This window comes from Furipterus horrens, unplaced genomic scaffold (assembly GCF_987537825.1).
Source record: "Furipterus horrens unplaced genomic scaffold, mFurHor1.1.pri manual_scaffold_4, whole genome shotgun sequence".
In the NCBI taxonomy this organism is placed as follows: Eukaryota; Metazoa; Chordata; class Mammalia; order Chiroptera; family Furipteridae; genus Furipterus; species Furipterus horrens.
Window position 1 is genome coordinate 62,521,297 of NW_028327174.1, and position 16,647 is coordinate 62,537,943.

At 42.4% G+C, this 16,647-nt stretch overlaps 1 protein-coding gene across 5 annotated transcripts in view; it reads left to right on the forward strand.

Annotated features, from left to right (window-relative positions):
• Positions 1-11,970, forward strand: part of TBC1D30 (TBC1 domain family member 30) — a 78,253-nt gene extending 66,283 nt beyond the window's left edge. For 2 of the 5 annotated variants that reach the window (XM_090273558.1, XM_090273561.1), the window contains 4 exons: positions 2,290-2,429; positions 4,921-5,127; positions 5,299-5,358; positions 10,943-11,970. In XM_090273558.1, coding sequence (XP_090129684.1) covers positions 2,290-2,429; positions 4,921-5,127; positions 5,299-5,358; positions 10,943-11,724 — 1,189 coding nt within the window. In that variant the 3' untranslated portion in view covers positions 11,725-11,970. The remainder of the gene's footprint in view (positions 1-2,289; positions 2,430-4,920; positions 5,128-5,298; positions 5,359-10,942) is intronic. The other 3 variants (XM_090273559.1, XM_090273562.1, XM_090273560.1) reach the window with 2 other exon arrangements.
• Positions 11,971-16,647: the final 4,677 nt, after the last annotated feature.

Consider the following 16,647-nt stretch of genomic DNA (forward strand, 5'->3'; position numbering starts at 1 on the left):
AGGAAGCAAGCACATACAATGGGCTAAAAAGAGTTTATTCAATAAATGGTGTTGGGAAAATTGGACAGATAGACGAGAAAAATGAAACTAGACCACCTTCTTACACCACACACAAGAATAAACTCTAAGTGGATCAAAGACTTAAATGTTAGACCCAAACCATAAAAACCATAGAAGAAAACATAGCAAAATCTTGGGCATTGCTCATAGCAATTTTTTATCAAATATATCTCCCCAGGCAAGGGAAACAAAAGAAAAAATAAACAAACGAGACTACACCAAATTAAAAAGTTTTTGCACAGCAAAGGAAATCATCAACAACAAAAAAAGACAACCCACAGAATGGGAGAACATATTCGCTGATACATCTGACAAGGGGTTAATATCCAAAATTTGTAAAATATTTACAAAACTCAACACCAAAAACAACCCAATTAAAAAATGGGCAAAGGACTTGAACAGACACTTCTACAATGGCCAATAGACATATGAAAAGATGCTCAGTGTCACCAATCATCAGAAAAATGCAAATTAAAACCACAAGGAGGTATCATCTCACATAATGGCCATCATCAATAAATCAACAAACAAGTGCTGGTGAGGCTGTGGAGAAAGGGGAACCCTTTTGCACTGTTGGTGGGAATGCAAATTGGTGCAGCCACTGTGGAAAGCAGTATGGAGATACCTCAAAAAATTAAAAATGGATCTGCCTTTTGACCCAGCCATCTCACTTCTGGCAATATATATGAAGGAACCCAAAATACTAATTCAAAAGAACATAAGCACCGTTGTGTTCATTGCAGTGTTATTTACAATCACCAAGATAAGGAAGCAGTCCAAATGTCCATCAGTAGATGAGTGGATAAAACAAATATTGGACAGTTATACAATGGAATGCTACTCGGCTGTAAAAAAGAAGAAAATTTTACCCTTTGAGACAATGTGTATGGACCTGGAGAACACTGTGCTAAGTGAAATAAGCGAGTCAGAGAAGGACAAATACCATATGATTTCACTCATCTGTGGAATCTAATGAACAAACTGAACTAACAAGCAAAATAGAGACAGACTCATAGATGGAGAGCAGGCTGACAGCTAGTGGTGGGGGTTGGTTAGGGGGTGGAGGGGTTGACCAAGAAGGATAAAGAACTCATGGACATGGACAGCAATGTGGTGATTGTTGGAAGGGGAGTATAAGGGGACTAAATGGTAATGGAAAAAATGCAATAAAAATTTAAAAAGAAAATAATGAAATAAAATCAGAAGAAAATGTGGAAGATTGTCTTTAGTTCTTTGGAATTGGGAATGCTTTAATAATTGACTCAAAATAAATTAAATTTAAAAAAAAAGAAAAACTTAAATACTTTAAAAATAATTTTCTCTATGACTGAAAACAAAACAGAACAACATAGAATGCCCAAAGGAGATGCAAACATATTTGTAACTTATAGCTCTCAGATATAAAGTTCCACCCAACTGAAAAGTGATGAAAAGATGGGACTAGGTAATTTACATAAGAAGCAGCATCACTTGTACTAAGAGAAATTTAGCATATAACTCAATTGAGATTCTGTTATTCTATCTATCAGTTTAACAAAAATTCAAAAAGCTGATGTGCATTGTCTTGATAAGGTGATAGGGAGACAGACACATTGCTGGTGAGAGGTTAGTTACTTAGTTACTACGGGATATGTGGCAGGCAGTTTGTCAGTATTTGCCAAAATTAGTCATGCATATATTCTTTGACCCAGCAATTCTACCTTTATGAATTATTCCACAAATATATTTGTACACATGCAAAACACAGAATGTGTAGGTTACTTATTGCAGCATTGTTTATAATGGTGTAATATTGAAACCACTCAAGTGTGCATCGTGGATGTGTGGTGCCATGAAATGAGCCACATATGTATAGAACAGTGCAGCTGTAAAAAGAAAGGATGAGGAAGGTGTTTGTATGCATATGGAGAGATTTCTTAGGTGAATAAAAGAAAAGTGCAGAAGAGTATATACAGCATGCTAATAATATTTATACAAAAAGAGGAGAAAAATAAGACTATATAGTCATATTTCTTACCCATGCATAAAGAAAGTAAAGAATAAATAAGCTAGTAGTGTTCACCTGTGGGAATTAGGTGGGGCAGCTGGGAAGAAGTTGTCTAGAGATGAGAGACTTTATATATATATATATATATAAAATATATGTCATTTAAACCATGTGACTATATTACTTATTTTTTTAATGTCGCTTTTTTTTTTGACTATGTCTTTTTCTTTATGTTTTCCAAGGCGACACGGGAAGGTAAGAGACAGTGATGAAGAGAATGACCCAGACGATGAAGATGCGATTGCTAATGCAGTGGGGTGTCTTGGGCCTTTCAGTGGGCTCCTGGCACCTGAACTGCAGAAGTACCAAAAGCAAGTGAAAGGTAAAAAGGTGGCTCTCTATTTAGATGATCACAATGTGGTGATTTACCTTAGCAGGGATATTATTATTGTGTTCTATAAATGCCTGTTGTTTCCTGAACAGGTTACCTCTATGAAAGGTCTTTATTAAAAGCATCTTCTCTGTTACTCTCTCATTTAGTAGGATCTCTCCCTGTTATGTGTCACATGCATAATACATGTATTTTTTTTACAGTGACTTTGTCCCCCACTCGTCTGATTCAACATTGCTCAGTTCCTTAGCATAGAATCTAGAATATAACAAATGTTTACTAAATTCTATTTGAGTTTAATTCAATTCATTCTGGACTGGCTTCTTTTCCACTATAGAAATACCCTCTGAATCTAAAACATTGTGGTGGCCTCCACTTGAATTTAAGTGACAAGAAACTCATTACCTCATAAAATATTGTTACATTTCTCCACTTAGCCCATGGTCTCTAGCTGCAAAGAGATAACCTCCACCTACCAGTTCTATTAATAGTTTGTCTTTTTGAAACAAAACCGGAGTCTACTCCCTCTTCAACTGGATGGCTCTTCAGATCTTTGAGGACAGCCATCATGTCCCCAAAAGCTTTCTCCATGCCCAAGTTTAGAATTTCTTCAAGCATTTCTCATAAGATATGACTTTCAGAACTTTGAATATTCTATAAATTCCTAAATTGCCTTCAGATTGGTAGTGTCCCTTTTAAAGTGTGGTGCTGTGAGTTGAATGCCATGTGCTCTTTGTTTTTCCCTTGCACAGAATGGACTTCCTGTGGTCTAGACATTGTAGTAATGAACTCTTTTGGAGCAGTTTGTGGTTCTCTATTTTTCTTTTCCATCTTGAGTGGCAGCTCTTCCTTGGAATATTTATTCTAGGTCTTCAGTTTGAAGACTCTTCTCCTTGCTAAAAGGGGACAGAAACAAAATAGATATCAGACACCTTTGCATTCTCTGTCATCTGCGAACTTTCTTGCACTTTCTCAAAGTCATGGGGCTGATTTCTCATTTTCATTCTCAGAAGTTTTCTTCTTCATTTCTCTTTTTTCTTTTGTTTTCCTCCTCCTCCTCCTCTTTTGTCGTTGTCACTATTGCTGTCTCTTTCTTTGTCTTTTTCTGTCTTCACCTTCTTTTTCTTTGTTTTCCTCCTCCTTCTCCTCTTTTTCTTCACTCTCATTATTACTATCTTTTTGTTCATCTTTTTCTTTGTCTTCTTTATCTTCTGCCTCTTTTTGGCAGTGCTAGTTTTGAGTATTTTCCCTAAGCCTTAGCTTGTTTTGAGTTTTAACCTGTTTCATGGTTTGGGTTCACGCTCTTGTGTGTATGTCCTCGGTATGTACTTTCCTCTCATCTTTTTAAAAGGCTTTTAAAAATGTGAACTCAACAAGAGCTCGATTGATTTCCGAATGCCTTCAACCCTCTCTCTTGTTGCCTGGATTTCAGCTTTGGTTTCTAGCCATGGGATAAATGTGGATTTTAAATCTAAAATTTTTGAATCTGCATTTCTGAAATCTGGGTCTGTGCTCCATTTCCCTCTGTCTCACTTCCTGTGCAGTTCTGTCCTCCAGGATGACATCATCACTTTCTCCTAAGTGTTATCATTAGTCTTTTTGTGGGTTTTACTTAAGTTCAGATGTAGTGCTGGTTCCCTTTTAATTTTCGTTTTCTTGCACAAGTGTCTTCAGTAAAAAAAGGAAGCAAACTTATCAGATATTTAGCCTTTTGAATAACACTGTCAGCGGACATTAGGATAGTTGAAATCCCTATTCATCTTTTTCTTTCAGCTGGTCCTCAGGCCAGTTTAACAAGCTGTGCCCGGAGAAGCCTTGGCCGGTCCCCCTCGGCCTGTGCAGCCTGTGAGCGTCCATTCACACAGTTCTTGTTTCCCTCTCTTAGATGCAACCTCAATTTTATTTAAGTGACAGATCTGTTAGTTGTAGGTATCAAAGGGACAGAAACCACATCAGACATAACACACGTAGTATATGGTAGGGAAATGATTGTTAAATGAATAAAAACATTCACTTCTAGTGGTAGAATGTTTTGAAGTCTTGATAATTTCATAGACTGTGTTGCTATTTCTAACCTAAAATCACTTTTCATGACTGATTAAACTCTACTATCAATCCCTTATAAATCCTCATGCATTTATATTGAAATATGTACTATGACTTGACATCCGGAGTTATATTTTTTTAAGGGTGTTTAAGAAAAGAGCAATGATTTTTATCTGGAAACAATCTTATGTCTGTATAATGAAGAAAATGGTAATAAAATCAAACAATGAGCGCACACAGCTTATTTCAGACTCATAGTTAGGCTAGTAAGAAAAGGTAAAAATATTTTCAGGACTAAATTAAAACAAGCATTAGACAAATTCTAGTGTACATTTTTTTTGTGGTATAGAACTTTGGGTTGTAGTGTCATCAATTCCCCTTTAGTCCTGTTCTCCTCCACTGATGCTGTCTCCTGTTGCTCTTTCCTTGAGCACAGAACCAAATGAAGGGCAGAGTCTGAGATCTAATAACATTGCGGAGCTGAGTCCAGGAGCAATTAATTCCTGTCGAAGTGAATACCACGCAGCTTTTAACAGTATGATGATGGAACGCATGACCACAGATATCAATGCACTAAAGCGGCAGTATTCTCGGATTAAAAAGAGGCAGCAGCAGCAGGTTCATCAGGTGTATATCAGAGCAGGTAATGTGATTCTTTGAATCAATTTCAACTCGATATGTTCAGGCTGTGAAAGGAAGACCAAATATTCCTAGGATCTTAGAATTACTACTCCCTGTAGCTCAGCATCCACAAACACAGCTGGTGTGAGGTGATAGCAGATTCAGCATCTCACTTTTAATTTTATTTTATCAGGCTCTAAAGAAGAAAAAGACCATGGGTTCTTTTTAGGTCCCAAGGACCAGAAAATGGATGGTATTAAACACATCTTTACTATGTGTGCTTGTGGAAAGGGGTTTATAAATGATTAGAATGTTGTAAAGCCAAACAATCCTTGGACTTGAGATATTTGGGAGCTGTTGCCTTTGAAATTTCAGGCATTGGAAAGTAGAATTTAGTGATCTGTGCACTAGTAAATTAAGCGATCTATTAATCTTTTAGGAGGTAAAGAACAGATGTTGAGATCTGAGAAAAAGGGAAAAGCCATTACTACGCCTCACTGATGCGTGAGCAGTGTCTTGGGACTCTGCTGGGGAGAACACGATTGTAATGCAGTTGGAAATGCTCTTTTCCAAGGATTGTGAAGCTTCTTTTGTTCTTTTTGTTTTTAATTCCAAAAACCCCAGTGAACAATCTGTTCTGTTGTTTAATATGTGCTGATTTTGGAATGGGTTTGTCTTGTTCTAAGTGAAATTTTAATGAAAATGATACCTGTTCAGAATTAACCAAAATATAAATTTGACATGTTTTTAAGAGGCTTGTGAGCATGTGACTGATCTTTTACAAAAACTGAATTTACGTTCCACTTCTCAGGGGTGGTAGGCAACTTCCTGAAGATTCGTACTTTGTTTTGAATTATTAAGAGAGCAACCACAAATAAAAAATGAATAAAAAGGAAAAAAAAGAAATAAAAGAAAGCAACCACAAAAGAAACCGACAACTACAGCACTTCAATTTTCAAAGCATTGGCACATACTTGTTCTCATTTTCTCCTTAAAGCAAATCTCAGAGGAAGGCAAGGACAGATACTCTTAAATCCTTTTAAAAGATGAAGAAATGTTGATTTGGGAAGGCTTCACAATTGTCCAGGATTATATAGCTGTAGTGAGTGGTCAGGCCAGGGCTGGAATCCCTATTTTCTAATTCCTTGTTTAGTCCCTTTTCAACTGCACCGTATAAATCTTTGGGTGAGATAGTGAACAATCACTATTGGGTACTAAATCAGCCCAGTGCCTTGTCCTCTAGTCAGGAGTCAGCAGACTATGGTCTATAGGCCAAACCCTGCTTGCTGCCTGTTTTTGTAAATAAAGTTTTATTGGAATACAGGCATGACCATTGTTTACATATTATTTATGACATTTTACACTTCAGTGGCTAAAATATTTATGATCTGGTACTTTAGAGTAAAAGTTTGCCAACCCCCACTTTAGATCATGGTTTATTTGGTTCTTTTAAGGGACAGATTGTTCTAGAGCATTGCTTCTCAGACTTTCCCGTACGTAAGAATCACTTGGGGACCTGTTAAAATGAAGTCTGTTTCAGTAGGTTTAGAGTGGGCCTGAGGATATCCATCTTCATCAAGCTGCCAGGTGATGCCTCCTTCCTGGGTGGGAACCACACTCTGAGTGGGAAGGTTTCAAAGGAGATGATATAGGACAGGACTAGCAGCACAGGTGGAGACTGAACTTGAGCTAGAAGCGAAAGACCATAGCCTCTGAGACTTATAGAAGGGTGGTAAGGAAGTTGGTTGAGATACCTACCAGCTTCCTAGGTAACGGAGGGCAAGAAGTTGAGGTCTTTCAGACCTGATAGCTTCTGTTTCTGTGGAGAACTTGGAGCAAAAGTTGTTTTCTTGGGAGTAAGCTGGGGGTTGGGTGGGGGCTTAAAGAGAGTAATGAAGACTTGCATAGGCTGTTGAAAGGAAGGGGAGAGCGAAAGAAAAAGATGGTTTAGCAACATCAAGGACCTAACTAAATAGGAAGCTGATTCAAAGGGCTATCAGTCCACATGGCTGCATGATTTTTCTCTACCTATAGCCTTTAGCAGCTCCCTTTTGGAAAAGAGAATGTGGATTGTGGACTGGTTGGAGTTTTGCCAGGCATGTGTGACATGGAGAGGGGTGCCTGGAATGTATGGTTATTGGTGAAGCAGCTTCCAAGTCATCAGCCACACAGCCATCGGGGTAGGGGTGTCCGTGAGCCAAAGATAGATAAGTTATGAGAAGATCGAGGGATCAAGGAACTGAAGTCTCCAGCACAAAGTTGAGTTCAAATAGCCCAAGAGCTGGAAGAGGCAGAGAAAAGAATCTATATATATATATATTTTTAAATATGCTTTATTGTTTATGCTATTACAGTTGTCCCAATTTCTTTTCCCTTTGTTCCCCTCCACCAAGTGACTCCCTTCCCTCAAGTTGTCCCCCTCCTTAGTCCATGTCCATTGGTTGTGCATATAGTTCTCAACATCTTCCTGTCTACTCCACTCCCTCCTACTATGCTTCTTAATTCCTTCCCTTTCCCCTCTTCCCCCTCCACACTGACTTCCCCCCAACATGTTCCCCATACCTACAATTCTTTTCCCACTCTCGTTGCCTACTTAGTCTGCCTTTGTTTCAATTCCCTGGCTTCTGTTGTTGGTTGTTGTGATACAGTTTTCATTTTAATGTTCATAGTTTTGATCCTCCTTCTCCTAAACAAGTCCCTTTAACATTTCATATAACAGTGGTTTGGATCTGATGAACTCCTTCAGTTTTATTTTGTCCTGGAAGCACTTTCTCTGCCCTTCTATTCTGAATGACAGCTTCACTGGATAGAGTATTCGTGGTTGTAGGTTTTTGCTTTTCATTACTTTGAATATTTCTTGCCAGTCCCTTCTTGCCTGCAGAGTTTCTTTTGAGAAATCAGCTGACAGTCTTACTGGGACACGTTTGTATGTAATTCTCTTCTTCTCTCTTGCTGCTTTTAAGATTCTCTCTTTATCCTTAATTTTTGACATTTTGATTATAAGGTGTCTTGGTGTGGTTCTCCCTGGGTCCAGTTTTTTTGGAACTCTCTGTGCTTCCTGGATCTGTAAGTCTATTTCCTTCCCCAAGTTAGGGAAGTTCTGCTTCATTATCTTTTCACATAATTTTTCAATTTCTAGTTCTTCTTCACCTTCTGGCAGCCCTGTGATTCGGATATTGGCCCGCTTAAAGCTGTCTGATAAGTTTCTGAGCCTCTCCTCATTTTCCTCACTTTTCATTTCCTCTTTCTGCACTGGTTGACTGTTTGTTCCTTCCCTGTGTTCCGATTTGTTGATTTGATCCCTGCTTTTCTTGCCCTCACCACTAGTTTCATATGTGTTTTTGTTCATTTCAACAGGACTAGCCTTCATTCCTTCCCTGTCTTGTTTAAGACCTGCTGTTAGGTCTGTAGCATTTTTATAAGCAAAGCTCTAAACTGAGCCTCAGAAAGATTTCCTATCCAGTGCTTCATTAGATTAGATATTTGCTGGTTTGTCAGCTGTGTCACCAGGAGCTCTATCATGATCTGTGCCATCCTGACCGTTTTGTGTTTACCTTTGCTTCCTGGGCAGGGCTGTTACACCTCCTATGCTATAGGGGGCAAAGTTCCGTGCACTCATCACAGCCGGGTGACCCGTCTCACCACACTGTGGCGTTTTCTGCGGGGGTGGGGGTCCAAGATGGTTTCCTGTCGTTCACTCTCCACTGAGAGACTGGGACCCTCCTCCTCCGTCCCCACCCCCTCCGGGCCTCACAGTCTAAGACAATGGAGGTCTGCCTTCCGCGTCTTTGGAGTCGCAAGTTGAGGGGTCTGGTCTGCAGCCAGGGGTGCTCCCCAGGCGCTTCTTGCCTCCCCACTAAATATGGTGTCTGTGTTTACTGCTGTCCTGCCTCTGTCGCTGCTGCTGCCACGGACACCACAGCTTAAACTCTTCTCCCTGGCTTTGCCCCTCCTACCTGTCCGGACGAGGACCACTTCTTTATAACTTCATATGTTGGACTTCCATTTATTTTCTGGAACTTCTGGTTATTTCTGGTTTTGCGGGAGTTGTATTCCTTCTCAGTTGTGGAGGGAAACGGATCGTGTCAGTCTAGGCCTCCATCTTGGCTGGAAGTCTCCTGTGTTCGTTCGCTTCCGTGTCCCAGGGAGAGCTGTCGCTCCTACTACGTTGTGAGGGGCGGAACCTTAGGTATTCGTCTGTAACAGGCGACCTGTTTCACCATGTTGTGGCGCTGTATACGGGGGAGGGGTGTGAGAAGGAACAATGCCGCTTGCCCAGTACTCGCCCCTTTTCCAGGCACCTCTCCCTCTTCTGTATGGGGCTGGTGCCTCTCTAGCTGCCACCCCGGCTGCCGTCCCCAGAGTGGGTGGGTCTGCGGATGTTGTAGGTCTGTGGGGCCCTTTAAACAAGCTGACTCTGCTGAGAGACCGGCAGTTTCTGCCTCTGCCCCAACCTCCACTGGTTTGGACAGTCAGAAGCAACGAGGCTTGATTTTCTCCAGTGCTGGGACAGTGAGCTGCGTGGTCTGGTGAGGGTCTGGGAATGCTCCCCAGGTGTCCCTCCTGACTTTTTAAAACGTGTAACTGCGTTTTTCGCTGGCCTGCTGTTGTTGCCGCTGCTGCCACCACCACACTGAGTCCTCTCTGCCCCGGCTCTGCCCCTCCTACCTGTCTGGATGAGTATTTCTTCTTTATATCTTTGTTTGCTGGACTTCCATGTAGTTTAATTTTCTGGAACTTCTGGTTGTCTCTAGTTTTGAGGTAGTTGTAATCCTTCTTAGTTGTGGAGGGAGACTCAGCATGTCTGTCTATGCCTCCATCTTGGCCGGAAGTCCCAGAGAGAAGAATATTAGAGTTGAATACTTTCCATGTCTCATAGATCTAGGTGATAAGATTTAAGGATAGAACTGGGGAGGCTGTATACTGGGTCACTCAGACAGTAAAGTCAATGAAGGAGGTGGTAGGACATGGGGTGGAAAGGAGATAGTTGTCAGCCTTTTCACTGAGGATTGATGTGTGTCCAGAGGTAGAAGGCGACAGTGGAGAAGCAAAGAAGGAAGCTCAGCTGGGTGACATGATGTCAGAAGGAAGGTTGTTCACACAGAGCAGAACCTTCTCCCTACTCCTTCTGCCTGCTGCTGTTGTCTGGTGTCTCTGTGCCAAGTATGGCTGAGCTCCATGGAGTACTGGCCTGGCTGGTCATAGCCACGGGAGGAGGGCAACAATTCTATCAACAGCGCCCTCTAGAGGAACAAAGCTTTTAATGATTTCCAGTTTTCGAGTTGCCTTCATGTCAATAGAGGACACAGTGGTTTTTCATACCGAGTACCAGACAGATAGCTGTGATTCACTGCATTTTCACCAGCTTCTCACCACTTCTCTCATTCTGCTGTCTCTCACTTCATAATATGCAATGTGTTCTTTTCCTGCCTCTCAGAAGCCAGTTGCTGATAATCCATATGGTCATCGGGTTTGACGTATTATTTTTAAAAAATCTTCAAAATTTTCTGGATAGAAGCCCTCTGCGGTTGCTTCTCAGAGACAAAAGCTCCCCGTAAACATAATTGGGGCTCTAATGAATCATGAAGTATCAGAGTCCAGTTCCATTTTGCATCCTCAGCCCCTTGTCTCCACCTCTTTGAAGAGGAGGGAAGAGGTGCCCCAGGCTCTCAGGTTGAATTCAGTTTCTGCTGCCATCAGTCACATGACTCTGCCAGTATCTGGCGAATGTGCGGGAAGGGATGTGAGGACAATCTCTGTGATTCCTGATATGGGAGGGATATGTTTTGTTTCTCTGTTGTGGTACATTTCACACAACCTTTCAATGCTTCTTTCAGACAAAGGACCGGTGACCAGCATTCTCCCGTCTCAGGTAAACAACTCTCCAGTTATAAACCACCTTCTTTTAGGAAAGAAGATGAAAATGTCAAACAGAGCTGCCAGGAATGCTGTCATTCACATTCCTGGTCACACAGGAGGCAAACTATCTCCTGTGCCCTATGAAGACCTTAAGACGAAGCTCAACTCTCCATGGCGGACTCACATCCGAGTTCACAAAAAGAACATGACAAGGACCAAGAGTCAGCTGGGCTGCGGGGACACCATTGGGCTGATCGAAGAACAGAATGAGGGCTGCAAGGCTAATGGCCTGGGGGCAGCAGAGGCATTTTCTTCCAGTTGTGCAGGGACAACTGGAAAAGAAGGTGGGAGCATTGAAGGCAGCGCTGTGAGGACGGTTGAAGGGCAGTCTCCGGAGCCAATGTTTGGAGATGCCGATCTGTCTGATGTCCAGGTGAAGTTAGGAGCCTTGGAACTGACCCCAGGGGCTGCTGCTGCTGACACCGAGCCCAGGGGGCACCTGCCCTGCCCAAGGCACTTCCCGGAGCCGCCTGATGCCCCTGGAGAAAACAAAGCCACCAGCAAAGCGCCCCCAGGCAGCCACCTGAAAACTCCCATCTTCAGCCCCTTTCCCAGTGTCAAGCCACTGCGGAAGTCGGCCACTGCCAGAAATTTGGGGTTATATGGTCCCACAGAACGAACCCCAACCGTGCACTTCCCTCACATGAGCAGGAGCTTCAGCAAGCCTGGTGGTGGAAACAGTAGCACTAAGAAACGATGATTCCCAGACATTTTTAATTGAGATTCACCTTCTCTTGGTGGTATAAGGGTTCCAGCTAAATGGCTGCAAAAGAATTTCAGTTGTCCAGGGAAAATGAATAGTGAGGTTCAGAGATGAGCCACATCCAGAGAAGTGGAAATTGGGAGTTTTATAATGGGAGCTAGATTAGGGATGTTTTCCTATCCACTGATAACTGATACTGTGGATTCTTGTGGCAAAATAAACCTTGTAGTTTTAAAATGTGAAGTTTTCCAATTTTTCATTGTCAGCTGTTTAGAAAAGACTTTTGTATCTAGACTGTTAACCCTTCTCCCTTCTTTCTGTTCTGAGGGCCTTCAGGGTCCCCCAAATTAATATCCAAGCATGCACCACTAGCTTGCTAGAACAGAAACTGTGAAAAGAAACTAAGTTTCTTTGTGGCAAAAAACTTCCCAATTTTGGTCTTCATGCCCTGTTTGTATGTGTGTTTTCCTTCAGTAGTTTCTTTCAGCCAGTCTCAAATTGTTTTTTATCCTTATGCTAAAGTGCAGGAGAAAAATCTAGAGAGCCTTCCCCTCACTTTCTATTTCTACATGCAAAATGAAGAAAACCGTTTCCTGTTGAAATTTTGGTTGATCACTAACTTGAAGATCTTATGCGGAGAGCACAAATGGGATATGCACTCAGCAACTGCTCTAAACAGCTTGCTGATTCCACTAAGCTTTCCCCAAGGTTCATTTTCTCCTCTGAACAGTGTGTTGTTCCTCGGTGATGGGACGATGTGATGGGCTCTGTGTGCAGCTTGTCCTGCCTCCTCTACTGCGCAGCTCATCTCCCTCCCAGCTCCCCACCGCAGACGCAGCTGGGCCTCTGCTCAAGCTCCAGAACATAGCGCCAGGAACTCTGTTACTTGAATTTTGTGGTTTTTTTTAATTGGAATACCCTGAATACTTTGGTACTTGATCACTGCCTTTCTCTGGAGAAGGCCCCAGTGCTTTCTAGCCTTTTCTCACCCACTCCTCCCTGGGTCCCAGCAGGTCAGAGACAGACCTGTTAAAGCCACTATGCAGGTGGGAAATCAGCCACAGAGAGTTGAAGTAGCACTTCAGATACTCAAGGTAAATACTGCCGGTATTCACAACTTAGCCACATTTCCTCCAGGGCAATAGGCGGGTTTAATGCTCTTTGTACAGGTGCATTGGCTCCGTAGGTTCTACAAAGCAGGACTGGGAAGCCATTCACTGCATGCCCTCCTGACTGCAGGACTGTGCTTCAGATTTTGACAGTCCCGTGATGGCGTTTCACAAAACCAGCTCGACCCTTTTTACCCAAACAGTTCATTTTTAACATGCTACGTGAAGCTGTCATTTGGCTAAACAGAAGGCTCACCCCTCAATCCCCTCCATCCACCGTCACGAGAATAGGCTCAGCATCTTTATCCCATCTCTGGAAGGCCGTGGTCATGCTTGCAGGCACAGTGCTGTGCTGGTGCAGTCAGTGTTAATCTGAGCTCATTGGATGGCTAATTCTGAAACCAAAGCTACAGGTTTAGACAGGGCTTTGACTATGAGAGGTATACATTTTTATAATAGAGAATGTCATTACGTGGGCTTTTTGAAGAAGAGACACAAGATGACACAATGACAAAAAGTCATTTCATCCCTGTTGTGGTATTTTTACCACCAAAGGAACTGAAGCTGGAAAGCATGACTAATAAGATACTGCAGTTTGGGTCTTGCATTCTGTGCCACCTGAAGTTAGCATGCAGCTTCTTAAAGGCAGCCGGGCCCACAGCCTGTGCCTTGGGGAGGTGTAAGTGGAGAGTTGGGCTTATTTTGCATTCCACCCTGACGGAGGCCCACTGCGTTTGTCAGAGTTAAGCAAACCTGCCAAACCTGACAGATAAGAATGATTCCACCTCATATTCTTTTCTCCTCCCCCGTCCCAAATGAATCAGAATAGTCTTGTTCCCCTTGAGGGATGTCTAGCTTGCACAGAGAATTGTTCTTTCTTCTCTTGACTCAGCTCTCAGCTTCCTGGGGGTCTGGGACCAGGCAGGTGGTCATGGTGTGGAGCCATTGTGCCTGGAGGCTCTGGCCGTCGCTTCAGCCACCTGTCCCCATGTTAGCAGCACACGCCTACTCCTACTGCTGGTCTGAGAAAGGGATGGATGAGATGGGATGAGTATTCGTTGAATGAAGGAATAACTGAAAACATAATCATCATCTGAGGTAAAAATGACCTTGTTAGGATTTAAAAACCATACAGATTTCCTATTAAAGCACTCTCTGTACCAGTAATGTGCATGCCTTGTCCCATGTAATCACTTTCAATTATGAATTGGTCAACTTATTAGCCTTGCCTACTTTAGAAAATGAATCTGCAGTAGCCTCCATCACACAGCATGGACGAAGACCAGTATGAACTCATTATCTCCCCTGCGTATTGGACACTATGCAGGCACCAAAAATATTCACCCTGTAGTGCGTCCTGTCAGCACCTGGACCGGGAGCCGACTCCTTCTAATGCCTCTGCACCTCAAATCCTCTTACAGAAGCCTCCAGACGATCTAAACCTAGTTTGTAATGTCGACCTACGGCTGTTACTGTTGGGAATGTATCCTATTCCTTTTCTGTCTCTCTGCTGTTCTGAAGAACTGTGTTGATTACAAAGATATGTGCATAAAGATTCTCATTGTTGTAACTGTTGTGCCATTTTCTATCTGAGTGCGTGCATAGGACACTGTTGTGAGATTCCCCTTCCTCTTTGCTCTTCAGCTTTCCCCCACCTTGGTCATGGGAACCAGGGAAACAGCCCAATAAGCTCCATCTTCCCCAGTCTGATCTCTGGGCTGCATGGCAGCCTATGACCTACCAAGAACTAGGCAGAAGAGTGGGTTCCTGAGTATGAGTAAGCAAAGAGATCACTTAAGACTGTGTGTATGTGTGCGTATAAAATTAACCTTTAGGTTTTTCTTTGTTTTAATAAAACAGAGCAATAAGAATGCAACTTAGCTTTCTGGTCTGTGAATTCTAGATTCATAGCTCTTACCAAGTATACAGCTGCTGCCTTCACCCATCATGGGAGGAAGCATTTTAAATATATGTTTCCCAATCAGAAAAGGACACTTTTTAAGAGAATTAGGAAAACAGAGCACAAGAAATCATCCATATTCTGGTATGGGTCTTTCCAATATGTAATTATGTATGTGCGTGTGCGTGTGTGTACACCATTATCTATGAGCATACTAATTTAAGCTGTCTTTTCAGTAATTGCTCTTACGCAGCATCATTTTCCATGACTAGTATTCCATCATGTGTTCATGCCAGAATATCAGAATTGAGTACCTGTTTTCACACAGCTTGTTTCTGATTGTTTACCTTTTATTCTTTGCTGGCTAAGAGGTTTTGTTGTTTTTTAAATCAAGTATTGAACTTGCTCAGATGATCTCTTGTTGCATCCTTTGAGAAAGAAGTAGTACTTGAGACTTGGTATCTTGAACTTGAGAAAAAGAACTATTACCAGATTTTATCAAAGAATATTAAATATTTTAGAGTTGGAAGTGATGGCAGTGAAAGTTTTATGTGCAACTTTTCATTGCAGGATTAAATTTCCTGCTGGAAATTTGGAAACAATGTAGACCTCGTGAGAACAGGGGGAGTGATTGGGTGAATTAGGGTTCATCCACAGGATGGGAGTGCAGTGGCCCACGTGTGATCCACTGAACTCCCATTATCTGTCATTCATACGAGGCAGTTCAGATTAAAGTCAGTGAAGTCTAGAGTTACAGAGTTGCCAGATACAGCTATGGATGGGAGGCCCTCAGTGGATAGTAGCTGGAAAAAGAACTGTGCAGTGTGGTTCTTCCACCAAGCCAGCCTGTGCTCTATCAAGTGGGGACCAAATGAGGACCTGTAGACTTTCGGGGTTGGGTCAGCTCCCATAAGGTCCCTGCCCGCCATCTCCTGAAGCTGAGTCTACTTGTGTCCGGGTGCTCAGCTCAGGTCAAACCCTTTGACCTCTTGCAAAGTCATGCTCCATCCCATTCTCTTCATTCCACCCAGCACAGGCAAGCCTTTTCTGATCGCTTTACCCTGCGCCCCAATGGCCTCGAGAGTCTTTTCTTCCTAAAGTTAAAAAAACAAATTGGGCTGATTCTTAATATTTGCATTTCTGTTACAAAATTCTTGTTTTCCTCACTCAATGCTGATCCTTAAGAAAGAGGTGGATCAGCTTCCTTAAAGGGCAGCAGATTTCTGGGTGGGAACTAGCTGATACCTCAACCCAAGTGTCTTCCCACCTCTGGAGACTCCAGGAATCTATTAAAACAGAATAAAAGAATAACAAAACAACCTTCCCTTGAAATTTTGATACTGAACTAGATTTGGCAACCACTGGTCAACCGTACTATTTTAATGTTCTCTAAAGTAGCCCCCCTGCCCCCCACTCGCCCCATCTCTGTTGTGGCTACGCATTGTTTCCAGAATGATTCTTCTGAAATGAAAAATAGACCATTCCTCTAGTCAAAATCCTTCAATCATCCTCCATTTTCTGGAGGAGAAAAGCTAAACCCTTGACTTAGCTTGATCTGAGCCATGGTTATTTTTCCAGCTTATTTTCCCATCGTCTTTCCCATTCATGCCTTCTATCATCATTGGCACAGTAACACCAACATTTGTTGAGATCCTATGGGCTAGGCGCTGTGCTAGTAGTGCCTTTGTGTTACCTCGCTTATTCCTCCTAAGAACTCCATGAAGCATATTATCCCTGTATCAGAGATGAGAAAAGTGAGGTGAGCGGTTATGGCCTTGACCATGGTCACCTAGTGGGTAAATAGAGTTCTCATCCATCTGAACCAGAGCTTGCGTTCTTTGCTGCAGTGTCGAACAACTTTGCATATAACTTGAAATGCCCTGAAGGCTCCTTGTTCTCCCAACAGCCTCA